The sequence below is a fragment of the Camellia sinensis genome, chromosome 4 (genome assembly GCF_055761805.1).
Source record: "Camellia sinensis isolate YWXY chromosome 4, ASM5576180v1, whole genome shotgun sequence".
NCBI classification, from domain to species: domain Eukaryota; kingdom Viridiplantae; phylum Streptophyta; class Magnoliopsida; order Ericales; family Theaceae; genus Camellia; species Camellia sinensis.
This window is the reverse complement of record NC_138964.1, coordinates 26,656,942-26,677,390: the sequence shown is the minus strand read 5'-3', so window position 1 is coordinate 26,677,390 and position 20,449 is coordinate 26,656,942. Positions and strand designations below refer to the sequence as shown.

General features: G+C 47.7%; 1 protein-coding gene across 1 annotated transcript; it reads left to right on the top strand.

Moving 5' to 3' along the window:
* Window positions 1–2,003: 2,003 nt before the first annotated feature.
* On the top strand, window positions 2,004–20,440 carry LOC145823651 (uncharacterized). The gene is made up of 4 exons (XM_082923143.1): window positions 2,004–2,139; window positions 2,222–2,320; window positions 2,529–2,805; window positions 20,124–20,440. The coding sequence occupies exons 1-4, from the start codon at window positions 2,029–2,031 to the stop codon at window positions 20,438–20,440; spliced, it is 804 nt and encodes a 267-aa protein (XP_082779269.1). The 5' UTR covers window positions 2,004–2,028.
* The last annotated feature ends 9 nt before the right edge of the window (window positions 20,441–20,449 follow it).

Below are 20,449 nucleotides of genomic sequence, written 5' to 3'. Positions count from 1 at the left end.
CACACTAGTTGAAAGTTGAACACGCAGCCCAAACTTTAAATTTTCTGAACACGCAGCCCAGATTAAATAGTGAACACGCAGCCCACACTGATAGAAAGTTGAACACGCAACCCAAACTTTAAATTTTCTGAACACGCAGCCCAGATTAAATAGTGAACACGCAGCCCACACTGATAGAAAGTTGAACACGCAGCCCAAACTTTAAATTTTCTGAACACGCAGCCCAGATTAGAATAGTGAACACGCAGCCCACACTAGTTGAAAGTTGAACACTGAACACACAGTTCGTACACTTCACTTCTGAACACACGGCTACTTCATTTTATTTGTATGCAGCTTGTTTCACTTTATCAGCACGCAGCCCATTTCATTCCATTGGCACGCAGCCCAGTTCATTTCATTGGCACGCAGCCCATTTCATTTCATCGGCACACAGCCCATTTCATCTCATTGGCACACAGCCCATTCATTTCATTATTGACACATGTATTCATTCTGAATGCAGGTTGGTTCTCGCAGTGTGCGGGGATATGGTTCCACCGCCGCGCGGGACTGGTACACTGAGCTCCCGGAGGGTGTCCGAGATTTAGTAGACTTGGCAGGATTCGGGGCTTTCTGCATTGGGTTGTCACGTTGTTCTGCTAGGAGGACTTTGATGGCAGCCTTGGTAGAGAGATGGTGGGACACCACCAACTCCTTTCATTTCTCTGCTACCGGGGACATGACCATGACACCTCTAGACTTCGCTGTGTTGACTGGCTTGGACATAGGAGGTTGGCCCATCCCCTATGATGAGGATATGGGCGAGTGGGAGGCCGCTTGGATGTATCTATTGGGGGCTCGCCCGCCTGTTGACAGGGTTTCTGGGAGAGTCCGATACACTTGGTTCTCTTCCCACTTCCGGCGGGCGGAGATGGTGCCCGAGACTCCTGAGGAGACGGAGCGGTACGCCCATGGTTTCCTTATGTTCCTCCTCGAGACTACCCTGTTCGCCGATAGAGGGAACACCGTCGGGCTATACCTGCTGAGTGCTCTGGTTGACCTATCACAGGTCTATCGATATGACTGGGGTGGCGCCGGCCTGGCTACCCTTTACTTTTATATGAGCGCGACCTCCCGCGGGCGGGGAGATTTACTTGGCGGCTACTGGAGAGCCTGGGAGGTACTTTTCTGTCCCCTTGATTTACATTTCTGCTCTTCATTACTTGTACATTGCACACACAGCGCACTTTTACAGTCTGTATTTTGCTCTCAGCATTTCGTACTTACATTCTGCACTGCTTTTCTCAGCTATGGGTCTATGTATACTTCCCAGCATTAGCCCCAGAGTTGGAGGTGGCAGGCCTTCCCATGACCCCATACTCACTAGTGTTCGAGGGCCCGCACCGGCCGAGACCCCGAGAGACCCTCATTTACTTGCGACAGTATTTTGACACTGTGCGGCATTCGGAGGTACTTCAGAACTTTCAGTTCCTTTCATTTTCATCTTTGATTTGTTCTGTATATTCCCGATTTCTGATTGATTTATGCATTTATCATCCGCAGATCTCATGGCAGCCTTGGGCGCCCCTGGGTGATGGTCTCCGACTTCAGTATACCGGAGGGTCGGACATCTCCAAGTATAGGGTCCTGCTCGAAGGGCCGGTTGGCAGGGCATGGTTCCTGGGGGAACGCTTTCTACGTCAGGTATGGGGGTATCTTTCTCAGGATCCTCCCGCAGTCCCCCCAGTCAGTATGCGGACTGCTGACAGGCTCTCTTACTCGGAGGTAGTCGGCGCCATGCTGGGTAGCGATGCTTTACTATATCTTGAGGAGGGGGACTATGCCACTTACCGTCACATATATTTGATGCCTCCATTGACGGGAGCTCGCACCCCGATGACGAGGCCTGCTGGTGTGTCATCCTCGGGCCAGGCCCGGGCTCGGGCTGCAGACGCCCCTTCTACTAGTAGGGCTGGTACATCTAGAGGTGGGGTTAGACCGGTTCCTCCGATTCCGTCGACTTATCCTCATCCTGGATGGCCAGATATGCCGACTGAGTTGATGGCGTGGCAGTATGGGGCTATCTCTCCGACCCCGATCCCGCTAGAGCCTCCGATGCCCAGTGATCGATACGCCATTGATCCTGACTCACCGCTGGTATGCTCCACTGTTTTTCATTCATCATTCAGATGTTTAGACATTCTTTTGTTCACTGATGATTATGAGCTCATATTTGCAGCCATCGCGAGGGTACATGGAGGAGGTGGTTGGACTGGTGGCCACACTCGAGGGCATGGTCCTGCGTAGGGAGGCACAGTTGTCTGTCGCGGGCATTCAGGTACCCTTCAGTTTTCTGGCATTTATCATACTTCTGATGACATGCTGATTTCTACTGCATCAATAGACTACTTATGTAGAGCACATCTGACACACACCCCACTTGTACACTGTATTTACATGCACCCACTTCACGTAGCCTTTGCTTGTATCTGCATCTGATGTATATATTTGGACTGATATATTTGAATTGAACTCTTTGTTTTCAGATGCCTTCATGGTCCGGTCAGCCGCAGGCCAGGCCACCTGGGCCTCCTTGGGGAGCTGGGCCATCTGGGCCTTTTCAGGGAGTTGGGTCACCCGGGCCTTTTCAGGGGGCGGGGCCATCCCGACCTTTTCGAGGAGCTCGAGGAGGGCCTGTCCGCAGACGCAGGGCTCACGTTGTAGAGGCGGAGCCTGATGAGGAGGAGGAGGATGTTGAGGAGGAGGAGGAGGCTACCGACCGCCAGTCAAAGACATCTGCTGAGGAGGGGGGCTCCGGTCTTGGTTCGGGGAATAGAGGCGAGGCTGAGGGGGATCCTGAGGATGACAGCTCCGACTCAGATGATGGTGATGGTGCAGAGGTTGTCCCGCAGAAGAGGGTGAGGAGTGCTTCTCGTTCCCGCTCCCGAGGACATGATGCTGTTATTTCCTCCTTTATTTTTCTTTTACTAGTAGTTTGTAGCACTTTGCACATTGTTAGGCGGTTTTATTTTTTGTAAAACTTGTACCTTTGTTTGTTGTAAAGCATGATGGAATGAAACAGCTTTTGAAAGGGTGTTTGTATTTTAAACTTTAGCATCGTATCGCATCATTTTATTTTGCACAAAAATGAAATCGAATGGTAATGTGCATTGTGTAATCACCAAGTCAGGTAGTGAACCGACGCAACAAACTAAGCAACTCAACTTACTAAGATATAACAGAACCTTTAGCAAGTTTACAACTCGATAAACAAAATGCAATAACGTTGACAACGCAAATAAACAAGACTTAAACAAAGATTTCTTAAACAGAGCGCAATGACTCGAAAACACGAAACGCGTCCGCTCGACAAACAACTCGATAAGCAAAACAACAACTCGATAATCAAAACAACAACTCGATAAACAAAACAACAACAGAGTGTACTTCTGACGATCTGGGCACCGGAACGCATCCGAAGCAGAGGGAAATGAAGGCCTTTGACTCTCCCGTTGCATGGAAATGCTTGGAACTTTCCCTCGAAGGGTAAAACAGGGCCAAGGGGATACACTGCAGCATTGCCGGCCATCTTTGGGAGCCGGCCGGCCAGTTTTTGAAAAAGAGAATGGCCGGCCAGCCAGAAAAGGTGGCCGGTCGGCCACTTATTCCTGCAGCCACCTGATTTTTGACACGTGTCCCCGTGAATAGTGTTTTTCCCTCTATAAAAGCCTCAACTTCGGGAACATTCATTTCATCTTAGTTTTACACAAAGATGGAGGCGTTTCTCGTCGAAAATCTCACATCTTGGATCTCTTCTCTAGATGGCTCGGAAAAGCTGAACTTCCGGGGTTTCGGCTTGAATGCACTATTCACGCTGAGCCGTACTCCGCTACAGCTCCCTTTTCTCCATGCCGCGGCAAGCTTCTGGAACCCAGTGACGCACGTTTTTAGCTTTGGCGGCCAAGAGATGTGTCCCACTTTCGAAGATTTTCAGGTTTTGATGGAGTCTGAATGCTCTGAAGTGATCTTGCCCCAGCTCCGTTTTGGCCATGCTCAGGCTTTAGGGCGGATGTGTGGGCTCACGGCGCATGACGCCCGATCTCTGATCTGCAGTGGGGAACTGGACATCCTCGGCTTGATCCATCGTTTTTCCGACGCCGGTGACCGCAGCAACCATTATTGGCAGGGTTTCCGGCAACACGCCCTCTGCTTATGTTTGTTGTCTCACTTTCTGCTTTCCTCGGGCTTCGGCGGGGCTAGCATTCGCCTGATTGAAGTCGCCCAAGGCTTGAGGGAAGGAAAGAGCTGTATTACCATGACCTTGGCCGAGACACTGATGGGCTTAGATTCTGTCTATCGCCAGGAGGCGACTAGGTTTGCTGGGAGTCCACTGCTGCTGCAGGTAATGTTTCCCACCCAACCTTACATATATATTTGCTCACATCACTCGACCCTGAGGCTCGGTTTTTCTCACAAAACCCTTGTCTTACTTTTCTCTCATCGTACATCTCTCTGTTCTTTATTCTCTCATTTTCCATCCCTCCCCCAGGTATGGTTAATGGACAAGTTGCAGGTTGTGGACTCTTGCCCGGCCTATTCAGCTCGAGGCTACTTCTTTCGGCAGCACCTAGTCAATGCTCTTGACGAAAGGTGGTGGTTCGATTGGATGTGCAATTTGTCCGCAGACGGCATTGCTTGGCGTTGTCCTTGGCTCAACCTCCCGGCAATGAGCTATAGTATGTCTCGGCTGATTGGGATCCAATTGATTGGTCTAACCCACTGCGTATTCTATTTTCCGTTCCGGTTCCTGCGTCAGTTTGGTCATGATCAGACCTGCCCACCGGAGAGGATTGAGTATCCAGCCGCTTTCCCGATCCGGGGTGCACAGCTTGCCTGATATGCCACAGCATGGAGGACTAGAGAGCTCCTGGCCCCTGCTTCCACTTTCAGTTGCACTTTGTCCGATGAGTGCTTGGATTGGCTCAATGAGGAGGCACAGGTTGGGCCTAGCTTGGCATCAGATGCTTCGTCCAGCTCTGGGAGGGGACGCAGAGATACTTGATTCAACTATGCCCCAAATTTATTGCTTATTTAGCATTTTCAAGTTTTCTTTATGAATGTACTAAAAAAAGCAACCTCGATTGCAATGCAAGAGCAGGAGAACTTTATTTTGAAATCAATGAAATTGAAGGTTATGGTACTGAAAATTTTCCGCTTTGGTCCAAAAATGGTCTTAGTCGTAAAAAGATTACTTTGAACAAAGTCAACTTTTATTAAAACTTTTCAAAACTATTTTCGATGTGGATCAGAACTGGACACGCCGAAGATCTGTCACTGAGATGCACAACCCCAGATCCCTGTAACTGGAAAGTTGCCCCTAGTCTGAAGAACAATGCGGCACTTCATGGCAACGGAAAGTTGCCCCTAGTCTGAGTAACTTTGCACCGTCGCGGCAACGGAAAGTTGCCCCTAGTCTGAACAGCACTGTACCGGAGATCGCGATAAATGCTGATGGATAAAGATGACTGAGATGATCAAAATGGACAGAGTTGATCGGGGAAAAGTTTATGGCTGAACTTCAAGGTGAAGTTGCCTACGTATCCCAAAGATGGGAATCAAGCCTTACGTAGTTCAGGCCAAGGTTCACTCGAGTATTTTCACTCTCCTTTTGCGCTCTAACTTTTGCCAAGGCCGCCCTTTGCGGGTTTTCAACCTTGCGAGCTCAGTTTTTATATTTTCTAATTTTTTTGTGCTCTGACTTTTGTCTAGGTCGCCCTTTCGAGTTTTCGGCCTAGCGAGCCTCTCAAGGATAGTATTTCTTCAACTTGTCCATATTGATCGGTTGTGAGAACTCCAAGCCATCTAGATCCATCAGAACCACAGCTCCACCTGACCAGATAGCTTTGATGATGTAAGGACCAATCCAATTGGGTTTGAACTTGCCCCTTGGGTCATGGATGGGAGCTCGGTTGTCTTTGAGCACCAAATCTCCTTCTTTCAGATTCCTGGACTTAACCTTCTTGTTGAAAGCCCGGGCAATTCTGCGTTGATAGCCTTGGATGTGGTACAGTGCTTTCAGTCTTCTTTCATCAAAGAGCATGAGTTCTTCGAATCAGCTTTGCTGCCAATCTGCTTCGGCTATTTGGCACTCAGCCAATACTCGTAACGACGGAACCTCAATCTCAATGGGTAGAACAGCCTCCATTCCATAGACCAATGAATATGGAGTTGCTCCAGTAGAAGTTCTGATTGAAGTCCTGTAGCCCCACAGAGCAAATGGCAGCTTGTCTGGCCAATCCCGATAGGTTCCCACCATCTTCTGCAGTATATGCTTGATATTCTTGTTGGCGGCCTCAACCGCTCCGTTGGTCTGCGGCCGGTATGTAGATGACTTATGGAAAGCCACATTGTATTTTTTCAACAAGTCTATCACTTCTTTCTTGAAGTGGGAACCATTATCTGAAATTATCTCGTTTGGCACCCCGTAGCGACAGATGATGTTGTTTCTGATGAACTTTGCGACATGCGACGCCTTCAACACCGCGTATGATTGGGCCTCGACCCACTTTGTAAAATAATCTATCGCTACTAGGATAAACTCATGCCCGTTTGACCCTTTCGGGGTAACAGCTCCGATCACATCAATTCCCCAAACCGAAAAAGGCCATGGTGAAGTCATGTTGTACAGCTTTGACGGCGGGATGTTCATGCGGTTTGCATGAATTTGACACTTGTGGCATCGCCGAACAAAACTAATACAATCCTCCTCCATGGTTGACCAGTAGTAGCCCTGTCTGAGGATCTTTCTAGCCAGCATTACTCCATTCATGTGTGCACCGCACTCTCCCCCATGGATGGCCTCCATCAGGCGTTCCAACTCTTCAGCTTCTACACAGAGCTTATGCATTCCCAGATGACCCCTTTTGTACAGCTTTCCCCCGCAGATAATGAACTGAGCAGCCATTCTTCTGATGGCCCTCTTATCCTTGGCATTTGCCCCTAGTGGATATATCTCCTTTTCCAAGAAGTTCCAGATGTCGTAATACCAGGGGTTGCCGTCTTGAACCTCATCTATAGTGGAAATCAACTCGTATGCTGGCGCAAACTTTTGATCAATAATGACTGGACGCATCCGGACTCCGGACGGGATGTCTATCATGGAAGATAGAGTTGCTAATGAATCTACGAACCTGTTGTTCTCTCTTACGAGGTGGGTGAAATTTAGCTTCTCAAACCGAGGAATTAACAAATCCAAGGTTTGGTGGTAAATTATCATCCTTTCCTCCTTGACTTTCCAATCTCCTTTTGCTTGAGACACAACAAGGCTCGAGTCCCCAATGACGTCCAACCGTCTTGCCCCTAGTTCTAGGGCTGCTTCCAGGCCAGCAATACATGCCTCATACTCTGCCTCATTGTTCGAGACTTTGAACCGGAGCTTGAATGCTAAAGGGATACGGGAATCGTCAGGCGCTATCAGCAGCACCCCTATCCCATACCCGTACTGGTTTGACGCTCCGTCAAAGTACATCGTCCAAGTTTCATCTTCGACGTGCAGAATGGCTTCATCTGGGAATAGATACTCAACCGCTTCATTCCCCTCAACCGGGTGGTCGGCAAGGAACTCCGCTACCGCTCTCCCTTTTACCGACTTGCGCGTTACATACTTTAAATCAAATTCGGAGAGCAACAGCAGCCAACGGGCTAGCCTACCCGTAAGTGCTGGTTTCTCGAAGAGATATTTGATGGGATCCAAACGCGAAACCAACATTACAGAGTGAGCTAACAGGTGATGCCGCAGCTTCCTGGTTGCCCATACCAAGGCCAAACAAGCCTTCTCCAGCGGTGTATAGCGGGTCTCGTAATCCAGCATCTTTTTGCTCAGATAGTAAATGGCTCTTTCCACTTTGTCTTCTGATTCCTGCGCGAGCATGCAGCCCATGGTAGTCTCAGTTACCGAAAGGTACAATATCAACGGTCTCCCCGGCTCTGGTGGTGACAACACGGGCGGGTTCTGTAGATACTCTTTGATCTGCTCAAAAGCTGTTTGACATCGGCCGTCCCATTGGAATTTCTTTCCTTTCTTCAGGAGACCAAAAAGTGGTTCACAAGTCAAGGTTAATTTAGAAATAAACCGTCTTATGAATTGCACTTTACCCAGAAAGCCTCGCACCTCCTTTTCAGTCCTTGGTGGTGGCATTTCTAAGATGGCCTTGATTTTGGAAGGGTCGACCTCGATGCCCCTTTGTGTAATCAGAAACCCTAGCATCTTCCCTGCTGTAACACCAAACGTGCATTTCTGGGGATTCAGTCGCAGCCGAAACTCTTTGATCCTTTGAAAGAATTTTTGTAAGGTGGTGTAGTGGCCCTCTCTTTCTTTGGACTTGACAATCATGTCGTCCACATACACCTCGACCTCTTTATGGATCATATCATGCAATATTGTAGTTGCTACCCGTTGATACGTAGCTCCAGCATTTTTCAACCCGAATGGCATCACTCTATAACAATATGTACCCCACGGGGTAGTGAACGCAGTCTTCTCCCGGTCTTCGGGTGCCATTACTATCTGATTATAGCCTGAGAAACCATCCATAAACGAAAGCAAGGCGTGTCCTGCCGTGAAATCCACCAATTCATCAATGTGTGGCAAGGGAAAGTCGTCCTTCGGACTGGCCCTGTTCAAATCTCTGAAGTCTACACAGACCCGAATTCTGCCGTTCTTCTTTGGCACCGGAACAATGTTGGCCAACCAAGTTGGGTATTCAGATACCAGCAGGAACCCTGCGTCAATTTGCTTGGTGACCTCTTCCTTAATTTCGAGAGCCCAGTCCGGGCGAATCCTTCTGAGTTTCTGTTTGACAGGGCGGGCCTCGGGATCAAGAGGGATCCGGTGCTGTACAATCTCAGGATCGATTCCAGGCATGTCTTCGTAGGACCACGCGAAAACATCTTTGAAATCTTTTAATAAAGTGACTAAGCGCTCGCGCTCCTCCGAAGACAACGTGGACCCGATCTGGACCAGCCGCGGGTCCTTCACAGTACCAACATTCACAGTAGTGATTTCATCCATTAAAGGTTTAACAAATCTTTCCTGCTCTTGATCAATTAATCGTTGCAAAACTTGGGGAATTTCTCCCTCGTTGTTTTCATCAAAATTTTGAAAATCCTGATTTAAGCAATAAATCAAAGGCACAGAAAAATACTCGGAAACCACATCCACATCATTCTCATTAAATATTTCCAAGCCGTCAGATTCCTCTGTTACAACAGACTCAAAAGAAAATGAAAATGACGACCTAGACAGGACTGTGGCATCCGGGTTATCACCCCCAGGAATACCGGACTCAGACTCAGTCGAGCTGGAATCTGATTCCGACGCACAAGATTCGGTGGAATCAGATTCCGGCTCACTACCTGACCCGGAACTGCTAGATAAAAAGCCTTCTTCATATTTCTAGATGAGAGAAGGTGCGATAGATGCATCCAAGATCGGCGCTGGAAAGCCCGCAGCTATTTCATCTCCAATCATAGAAACCGAAGAGTTATCCCCCAAGCACTCTTGGTCGATCGGAGGATCTAAAAGTAGACTCGCCAGTGCTACCCCCATTTCAAGCTCTATGCTCTCAGGATCCACTGTTCTACACTGCTCAACCTCAGTTGGTGGGTCTGTCTGCGCTTCGGCAACGTCATCCCCAAATAATTGTATGTCGAAGAAGATTTCAAAACCAGGCACGCGCTTCTTCTCCGCGTTCAGCCATGGTTCTGGGAAGCCGCAGAATGGAAAATCTTCCCCCTCCCGGACGAAGCGTCCGTTTAGGGTACCCCAGATGGGCCTATGCATTAACTCAAATGGCTTCCCAGCCTTCTTTGCCCTGGCCCTTCCGGCCATTTCTTTCCCTTTCCTCACCCAGTCCTCTTTGGTGGGCAGATAACCCAGTCCAAAGGTGTGAGGGTTGTGTGGCACTTCGGCCAACACTGAGACGCCCTTCCGGCCGCTTCTCCCTAATCCCATCCCGGGGGTATGTTTTAGCTTGTTCATGAGGTAGATAGATTGAGCACTAACGTACATACCCTCATTCACAGCCATGACATTCTGCACCACTTGAGCCTCGGCCAAAGTGAACCCCGACAAAAACACATCCTCCGTGTCGTGCTCGATCTCCAAGACAGGTGTGGACACTTCCGGCGGCGGATGGATTGATGAATTCCCAAAAACGATCGCTACCCTTTCCCGTGAGGGTACTTTAGCATCTGATGTAGAGTGGAAGAGACTGCTTTGACCTGGTGCAACCACGGTCGCCCCAAAAGTAGGTTAAAGGTTGCGGGAACGTCCAAGATATGAAATTCAATGCTGTGTTGTCCTGGACCAACCTTGGTTTGAATTTTAACAGTCCCCATCACTTCTCTGCTGGTATTGTCGTATGCTCTGATCACTTGAGTAGTTGGGACGAAGTCCACGGGTTTCAACCCGAATGCATATGCCGTTCTGGTCGGGCAGACATTAATCGCAGACCCGGTATCAACAAGTACCACCGGTATCCACTTATCTCTACACTCCACAGAAATATAGAGAGGTTTGTTATGATTTGTGCCCTCAAGCGGTAGCTCCTTGTCCGAAAAGGTTAATGTCGGGGAACCTCCTCCCGGAAAAACCAGCCCAACCAGCTGTTCAGGCGTGGTGTCTATGGAGAGTTTGGACTTGTCCACGGCAGATAGGACAGCTTCCCTATGTACTCGTGATGCCATTAGCAGTCCCCAGATGGAGATGTCTGCTTGTATCTTTTTTAACTGTTTCATCACAGCTTCATCTTCAATCTGCTTCTCCTTCTGTTTCTCCGCTTCTCTATCCTTCCCTGATGCCTCGGGTTGGTCCAGGTGTGGGGGTTTGAAGTACCGCCCACTTCTCGTCATATGGTCAACCTCATCGAGGTACCAAGTGTCATCCGGTTGATTATTTCCCCAGTCTTCATCCGTGTGGGCAAGACATAAGTCATCGTCTTCCCACCACATTCCGTCGGCAGCCAACAGACACCTGTCTGGCTCCGGTTTAGTTGCACTCGCAGCATTCCCTGTCCACATGCTCGCAGCATTCTCCATCTTCGTGCACACAGCGCTTTCGGTCCCCTCAGGGCCTTTAGCTTTCCTAATTCTCTCAGCCTCCTCAAACTTTTCTCGTTCCAGCTGCATTAGTACAGCTGTTTGTTCAACAATTCCTATATCCATAATGCCCAAGTCTCGAGCGGAATTCTTAGCACCGGCGCTCTCCGGCGATACAACTTGACTTTCGGCCATTCCGGCGACAGCTGATACCTCTGCCCCTGCCGGGCTCTATTCTGGTTGGGCTTCCCCCACTCCATCTGGTTGATCCTCGAGCCATCCAGTGGCCTCCGCTGATCCCTCATAATCGTACCAGTTGATTGACGCATCCCCCGGTTCCTGGTCATCGAAAAATTGCAAGTTGGCAAAGTCCTCCTCTACGGCTGTCAGATCATCTGCCCTTAGCCCTGATCTATCCCCCCGGATCATGCATAGCTCTCCTGTCTCTGGCAATTCTATACCTAGCCCGATTCGGCTCGTTGATAGGATGTACTCGCTTGGATCATAGGCTCCCCCAGCAAAACTCTGTCCAGTCCCAGATTCAACAATCTCATTCTCTCCCAAAATCTGCCCTGCCCTATCTTCGACGGTCACCACCATCGGTTCTGGTTGGGTTTTGGAGATGTCCACCATGCACAAGAAGTCAGTGCAATCAGGGAGGAGTACCTCCGGCTTGGGTAGGTGGGTGGGCGTAATATAGATACTGGGATCGTAAGATGCGACCCCAGTTTGGATAAAATTAATTATGTTGGGAGGGGAAGGTTGGTTTTGTGGTGGGAGAGGGTTGGTTGTGACATTGGGTTTATCAGGAGGCGCGATCACCTGTTTGTCAATAAGATCCTGGATCTCATGACGCAATCTGTAACATCGGTCGGTGTCGTGACCGTGTTGTTGGTGATACGCACAGTATTTTGCTGGGTCATAAGAGGGGGGGAGTGGACTCGGTAGTGGCTTGGGCTCCAGGGGTTTCAAATGCTTTTTCCTAATCAATATTCCCAGAACTTTGGTCAGGGGCATATATAGTGGGGTAAAGGTTCTTTGGCCTCGCGGTTGGAATCTGTTGGTTTGTGTGTTGCTTCCGGATGCGCCGGAGAAGGGTGTGGCAGCCATGGGCCTTGGAGGGGGAGGGGGAGTGGTGGTGACCATACTAACTTCCGAGGCTCTCGTATTTGCAGCGCCACTCGGGCCTGCATTGTTGTTACGGTTGAAAGTCCTCCTCGGTTGTTCTCTGTCGTGGTCAAACAGACCTTGTTTCATTGCATCTTCAATTTGCACCCCCATCTCATGTAAATCTGCGAAAGTAGGAAAGGGGACTACAATCATTCTCTGCATCAACTTTGGGTGGAGATTGCGCACAATCATCCGGATTTGATCTTTGTCAGTGGGCCTTAAAGTCATCATTGACGCCTTTGCCCTCCATCGGATCACAAAGTCCGAGAAAGTTTCCTTGGGCTCTTGCCTTGTCGTTTCGAGATCACGAGTTGTGATCTCGATCTGAGTGTTGTATGAATATTGCGCGACAAAGGCCTCAGCCATTTCATCCCAATTCCTTTTCACTTCATCTTGTAACTTTGCGTACCAGTGGGCGGCCACACCCGACAAGGTTCGGCCGAATAGTGAAAGCTTCTGTGGTCGTGTTAGGCCCATTGGCCGCAAAATGTCTGCGAACAGTCGGAGATGGACCATGGGGTCGCCGGACCCGTCAAAACGGTCGATTTGTGGCATTTTGAACCTATCGGGGAGTGTTACGGCCTCCTCGGTATATCCGTCTTCGATATCCGGCATAGCCTTGACCCCTTGGGATTTCTTAAAGAGCTTCTCCAGTTTGCTCAATTTCAGAGCTGTATGATCAACCTCGAATTCGAAGGGAGAGTCGGGGCAATTGGGTGCATGGACCTTGGACAGTTGTGGTGGAAGCGGGGGCGGAGCTGGCCCCGTTGGAAGACTCGTGTCCTCTTGTAAGTTTTGGACATTCGGCAGGGTATTCTGGGCATTTGGTGGGGCGTTCTGAACAGTAGGTGCCTGCTCAGGTAATGGAGCCCCTGCCAGAGGAGGAATTTGGTGTGAAGCAGATGCTGTATTCTGTTGTTGCAGTCTGGTAATCAGCTCAGCCTGCTGGGTCATAATCTCAGCTTGCTGCTTGGCGAGTTCATCTCGGCGAACGGCATCTTGCTGCATGGCCCGCATGGTTTCTTGCATTTGGCGCATCATCTCCTCAACTCCTGTTGGTGCCGCCATACTGTTTTGATTTATCTGAACTACTGGCAGATCTGTCTCAATGGGGATCTCAATCCGACTGTCCTCTGATGGGGGAAACCACTGTTCTGGTGATCTCTGTTCAGATACACTGCGCTTTTTCTGCTTTCTTCTGGTAACAGGGGGTAGAGAATGGAACACTGGCTGTCCGTCGATTAGATCCTCAGATCGATTGAGTCGACGACCTCGTGTCCAAAGTGCTTGGGGAATGCCTGCTGGGTTGGAAGCAATTGTGCTAGAACTGACCTAGCAAAAGATAAATAAAGCGAAAAGGAAATAAATAAACAGATAAACGGACAGCATAACAGCTTAAAATAAAATGCATGACACACAGCCGGGCATAATCAACACACAGTCAATAAGCTGAATACACACTGTCCTCAAACACTGATCATTATCCCTGTATCACTGTCCCCTAAAACAGAATCTGATATCCGCAGATAACTAATTCTCAAATACTGGCTGATGCCCGCAGGCCTGATACTGACAATACTGAACTGATGCCCGCAGGCCTGATACTGACAATACTGAACTGATGCCCGCAGGCTTGATACCCAAACTCATATACTGAACTGATGCCCGCAGGCCTGATACTGACAATACTGAACTGATGCCCGCAGGCCTGATACCCAAACTCATATACTGATACATGCATTCCTGTAGAGACGCACTCTAAAGCACATAACAGATAAGTGAGAGCCAAAACACCCCTATGTTGGGGTAGGGTTTCCCTGTCCTATTTTGTCAGGAACTAGGGTTTCACTACGCACAGAGCGATTTCAAACAACCTATAAACGGGTAAGCAACCTGTCCTAATTTGGAATGGTCACTATGGATCCGAATATGCACTAGGTCGAAAGGTCAAAGAGGGTGCCCCGGTAAAACCGGGGTTTGTGTTCCCATACTGGCAGAGCCTACAACCGGTCAGCCTTATGGTCATGCCTTGACAAGACAAGCCTCCGGCAAACTGTTCAGGAATAGCAGATGGCAAACACGGTGTCCTAGGCGCACCAATGCAAATGCAATGCAAAGAAACACACAAGTGTAGTCAAAAACAGATATCACGAGTTCGAGTCAAGTTCTCTAAATCCCCAGCAGAGTCGCCAGAAACTGTAACAAGCCTGCGGGGGACCTCGCTACAGCTCGGACTCGACTTTGTAGTCACGGTTCTAAGTCTGAACCAAAGAGTCCAAATCCGGCAAATTGTTTTTGAGAAAACAGATTTTTTTTTAAAGAAGTGCCAAACATGGACTGCTTTGCCAGATACAGAGTCGCCACCTAAATATTTTATTTTGGGAAATTTAGGAAACCCTGACTCGGTGCCAAAAGGCCACGTGTCCGTCATCACCAAAGTTGCCTCGGCTCGGGAACTTGGGTACGATTGGGGAAGGTCACTTCGTGAGCACCCCCGCTCGCCCGGTCATAGACCGGCCTCTACTAACCATGATATCAATTTTTGAAAACTTTGTGTGTCCTTAATCCGGTTATTAGCCTAGGTTACTATGTGATGCGCACAGCATACAAGTATAGACCGGGTCGCCTGAATTGGAACGAAATATTTCATGTTTGTTTTTGAAAGAGGGTTTGCTACTCGCAGGTAAGCTTGAAACATTTGATGATTTATTCCAATTTAAGTAACCCAACCTTCACCCACAGGCATTCAGGCAGTTATATCACATAAACATATAGCCTCATGGTAAGCATGCTATTCATGGGAGTCACTCGTACGCATGCAAGGATGCTAAAGCATAAAGCTTACCGGGTACTCCAAGCCAAAACAGAAACTCATTAGAAATCATGCATGAAACCTAAGTATACAGAAATGCCTAGTGCAACACATGAAAAAAATGCAACTATAGCAGGCTCGGCTATTCTAAACATGGCATATGAGATGCTACAACTAACATATATTCAATTTGGAATTGAAAATACAATGCAGTTAGTATGATGCGCCGAGCCCGGTGCATGCAAAATAGATGAATGATGCAAACATGCTATCATACTGTATGCTAATTGAAATATGCCCTAATCTAACCATCATAAGCGGATAAATAAAAGGGAGAAAGACGTGGGGTTGGAAGACATACAACACACACACGCACGCTTATTACAGTTGTGCCCTCGCGCAGAGGGTCCGAATAAATATACAGTCCCGAATAAAAGAATATTACAGTCCAAATATTACAGTCCGAATAATGTACAAATTCCTAATTAATTAACAAATTAACTAAGAAAATAAATAAAACTGGCGTGCAAGCCAGGGACTGCCTCGCTTCTGATGGATGATGCATGTCCGGGTTGTCTTGCGCGGAAATCCACCGGGATGCCCCAATTAGCCTCTGTTTAGCAGTTATTCTTGAAATGCGTGCCAAGTCCTGAAAAATTGCTGATTCCTGATTTTGCTGCAACAGAGAGCAGGAAAGGGGCATAGCAATGTATTTCACAAATATATGCATACCTCGATCCTCGTGCCACCAATCACGCATACCGAGGCATGATGGCCGAGGAATCGAAATGCACAATTCAATATAGGATGAATGCACATGAAACACAATAAAACCTAACTCCATCATGGATGATCCGGAATGTCGGTGACTGGGAAATTGAGACACATCCCGTCACTCGGAGTACGGAATGTATCTCGTTTCCCGTGCTCGGGCTAACTCCTATCCCGGACACGATGCAATATGCACGACATGCATGAAATGCAACTAAGATGCAATCCTAACATACACAATGCAATAAAAAAGAGATGCCTCGAAATGCATGCACACGGGCACGCAAACTGAGAAGATGACAGAATGCGATCCAAGATACAACCTAGTATGCGATATGCTGTAAAAATGAGATGCCTCGAAATGCGTGCACACGGGCACGCAAACCGAGAAAATGACATACGCAATGCAAATGACATGGAAATATGATACGGGCTTATACTAACATGAGAGAGCCTCAGCCACACTCACATAAGAGGCCGATGGATGAAAATGAAGTGCCTCGAAATGCGTGCGCACGGACACACAAATCGAGGCAATGGTAGAATGCGATGCAATGACATAAAATGGAAAGCAATCATTCTAATGGAATTTCAGCACTAAAATATGGGGGAAAACAGTCCCGAAATGAGGCGAAATAACACCAAATGCATGGAATAGTCCCGAAATGCGAATTTAGGCACCCGAAATGGCCTATAGCTATGCCAAACATGCACGATATGGACATGTGATGCAAAGACAGAAGCTAGGCAGTCCCAAAAAAGGCACTTTCACAGTTATAAACATGGCCAAACAGCAAGCATAGGTAGGGAAAAAATGGCATGCAAGAATAGGGGCCAAGAGAGGGGTAATGAAGCAAGTGATATAAGCAAAATCCAAACTGAAAAATTTCCTTCTACAACATTGAATAAGGACCAAAAATATGAATGTTTACATTATATGGCAAGCCTCAAATCAATATACAAACATGCTAAAAAAACGGCACAAGATTGAGGCTCAAAAGGTGCTATAACATGAAGTATACAAAATAATCACCAAACAGAAAAAAAATGTTAATGAAACATGAATTATAGGCCAAAATAAGGCCACTTTCAGTTCTGTGAAAAAGCCAAAAACAGAAGCAAGGGGGGCTGCCAATTTATGCAAAAATGGGGGCCAAATAAGGGATATAACTACAAGTGGCACATGGAGGCATCAAATGGTGAGGGACCCTTCAACAATGTTGAAGAAGGGCCCAAAATAAGCACATTCACAGATTACATCATGCTCAAAAACAGATTACTCATAGGCCAAAAATAGCATGCAAGATTATGACATATAAGAGGATCAATGAAGCAAGTGCATCATGGAGGGCTCAAACAGGGTTGAGTCCTTAATGAAAAGTGCAAATGAGTTCAAAATAAGGCCACTTTCAGTTAGGGCCGGAGCTTGAAACAATGAGCATATAGGGCTTACAAATGGATCAAGAAAAAGGGTCAAAAGAGGAGAAATGTCACTCACCCTTGAAGACCAAAGCTTTTGTTGCTTCTTGGACCAATTTGCAGCTCCTTTAGCCTTTGAGAAGCCCTCCTTGTTGCTGGAAATGAAGTGGTAATGGTAGAGCTTGGTGGTGATGAAGAAAACAAGGTGTAGGACTTAGGGATTTTTAGGAAAATGAGAGGGATGGAGGAAGATTTGTGTCTTGAGGCTTGAAGAACAAATTTTCTAACCCCTAAATGTGATATGGCTTGCTGGTTATAAGGACCAAAAAGGGGGTGTAAAGGTGGGGGAAAAGGAGGCCAACTTTCCCCCACAAAATATCCCCTGAATATTGATATTTTCTGGGGGATAAAGCTATACAGCTGTAAAGTGAACAGTGTGAGGGTCTCGGCCGGCCAGTTATTTTGGTTGCAGGTGGCCGGCCGGCCACACCCCCTAGCCGGCCGGCTAGGGGTCAAAAGGGTCAAGCTGATTTAGTGGCCGGCAACCACATGATGGTGTCCTCCCATGTGTGTACATCACAAGTATGTGGTTTAAAGTTCAAGAAAGTGGGTTCAAGGTGTTCAACATTAGCCCAGAAGGAGGGGTTCAAAAGGGTCAAATGGAATTACTGGCCGGCCACCAACTTTTAGGGTCCTCCCAAGTGTGTACATCACAAATATGTGGTTGAAAGTTCAAGAATGTGACCCCAAGGTGTTCAACATTAGCCCGGAAGGAGGGGTTCAAAAGGGTCAAATGGAATTACTGGCCGGCCACCAACTTTTAGGGTCCTCCCAAGTGTGTACATCACAAATATGTGGTTCAAAGTTCAAGAATGTGACCCCAAGGTGTTCAACATTAGCCCGGAAGGAGGGGTTCAAAAGGGTCAAATGGAATTACTGGCCGGCCACCAACTTTTAGGGTCCTCCCAAGTGTGTACATCACAAATATGTGGTTGAAAGTTCAAGAATATGTGGCCCCAAAGTGTTCAACATTAGCCCGGAAGTGTGAAAAACAGGCGCCGGAGGGCGTCGGAGGATGTATAACTGGTTGCTGCAACAATTACTGGCCTCCCACCCTTCAGTGACCTCCCCAGTGATAAAACAGAGGTACCTGCCAAAAATGAACGAAAACCATTGCAAAACGAATGTTCGGGGGCCAAAACGCGCAGTTCGAGGTCCCGAAAATGGACTGTTAAGCACCGAAAGTGGCATTCGGCCACGAAGTGGGTTTCTCAGACTCCAATGTCCCTCAAAAGGGAGTAAAAAGGAAGTATGCCAAAAAACAGAACAAACGGAGATGGTTAGGCGGTCCCGAACCGAGGCACACGGCCAATGATCCCGAAAACCGGGAACCGGACTCCGAAATGGGCAAAATGGCCTGTGGCCACAAAATGTAGCCTACGGACATTGAGAGATGGTCTACGGGACCTCTCCCTTCCCTCAGGAAAAGAAACCGAGAAAATCGAGCCTGGTTCGCAAACCGAGGCAAGGTACAAAAGAGGGTTCGGAAGTCCGGAGGCAGGGCTTACGGCCGCAACTCTGAAACTTCTGAATGAGCACATTATGCAACATCACCAAGTACTCAATCAGTGACGTCTGAGTCTTAAGGTCGGTCAAAAATGGGGTGTCTACAGATATGTTGGGTGATATCAGTGAGCTTGATTTGCCTCTAGGTGAGTCTAGCGATGGTGCTACTTATTTACTTTAATTACTCAACCTACCTTGATTAGCAGAGTCATAGAAGCACAACAGGGTAACCGTGAGGTGGAGACAATCTGTGATAGGATCTCAAACGGAAAGGAAAAGAAGAGTTTGAACATCCACTTGGATTTGAGTGTGACATATCTAGACTGATTGTTTGTGCCAGAATCTTGTAGAGAGGAGATACTCTGAGAATTTCATCACTCACACCTTGCGGAGTATCCGGGAGGCACTAAAATGTATCATGACCTTAGTCGTCTGTTTTAGTGGAGGGGTATGAAATGAGACATCACCTTATTTGTTTTAAAATGCCTTACGTGCCAGCAGGTGAAGGCTGAGCACCAAAAGCCAGTGGGTTTGCTACGACCCTTACCTATAGCCGAGTGGAAATGAGAGCATGTTACCATGAATTTTGTAGTTGGGCTTCCTAGAACACAGCAGGGCAATAATTCTGTTTAGGTGATTGTTGATAGGTTGACTAAGTTTACGCACTTTATTCCAATGCACACTGGCGACTCAGTTGACTATTTGGTAGAGTTATACATTAGAGAGATAATTGGACTTCATGGGGTCCTCCTGACCATTGTTTCGGATAGAGATCCTCATTTCACCGCTCGGTTGTGGAAAAACCTTCACTAGGCATTGGGAACTAAGTTGACCCTTAACACCACTCATCATCCTCAAATCGATGGGCAGTCAGAGCGTACTATTCAGATTTTAGAAGACATGCTTAGAGTTTGTGTCCTTGATTTCAAGGGATCTTAGGAGAGGCACCTACTATTGATTGAATTCGCCTATAACAATAGTTATCAAGCAAGTATCGGGATGGCACTGTTCGAGGCCTTGTATGGTCGACCTTGTAGATCACCAGTTTGTTGGGCCAATGTGGGTCATGCTCCGATGTTAGGCCTGGAGATTGTTAGAGAGACGACTGAGAAAGTTGCTCTCATTTGAAAGAGGTTAGCTACGACTCAAAGCCAACAGAAGATTTATGTTGATAAGAAAAGGCGACCTCTATCTTTCGAGGTTGGTGACCATGTGTTTCTTAAGATCTCGCTGAGACGGGGTTTGATGAGATTTGGTAAGAGTGAAAAGTTGTCTCCAAGATTTATTGGACCTTTTAAGATTTTAGAATGGATTAGGGAAGTGGCATACCGTTTGGCCTTACCGCCACAGCTTTCTGGGGTTCACGTGTTCCATGTGTCTAAGCTTAGGAGGTACGAACCCAACCCTTCACATGTACTTGATTGGGTTGACTTGGAGATAGATAAGAATGCTTCATACGAAGAGCGACTGGTTCAAATTTTATATGTTCGAGAACAAGTGTTGAGGGGCAAGACTATACCGTTAGTGAAGGTATTGTGGAGACACCATGGGGTTGAAGAAACAACTTGGGAACGAGAGGCGGAAGTCCACTCCAAGTATCCAGATTTATTTGAGAATGCTTAGCTTGTTCTA

Bases quoted from the DNA above. Each gene is read 5' to 3' on its own strand.
- LOC145823651 (XM_082923143.1), top strand. From the start codon at position 2,029: ATGCCGACTGAGTTGATGGCGTGGCAGTATGGGGCTATCTCTCCGACC. The intron at 2,140-2,221 runs GTATGCTCCACT...TCATATTTGCAG, and splicing joins TTGATCCTGACTCACCGCTG to CCATCGCGAGGGTACATGGA. The intron at 2,321-2,528 runs GTACCCTTCAGT...CTTTGTTTTCAG, and splicing joins TGTCTGTCGCGGGCATTCAG to ATGCCTTCATGGTCCGGTCA.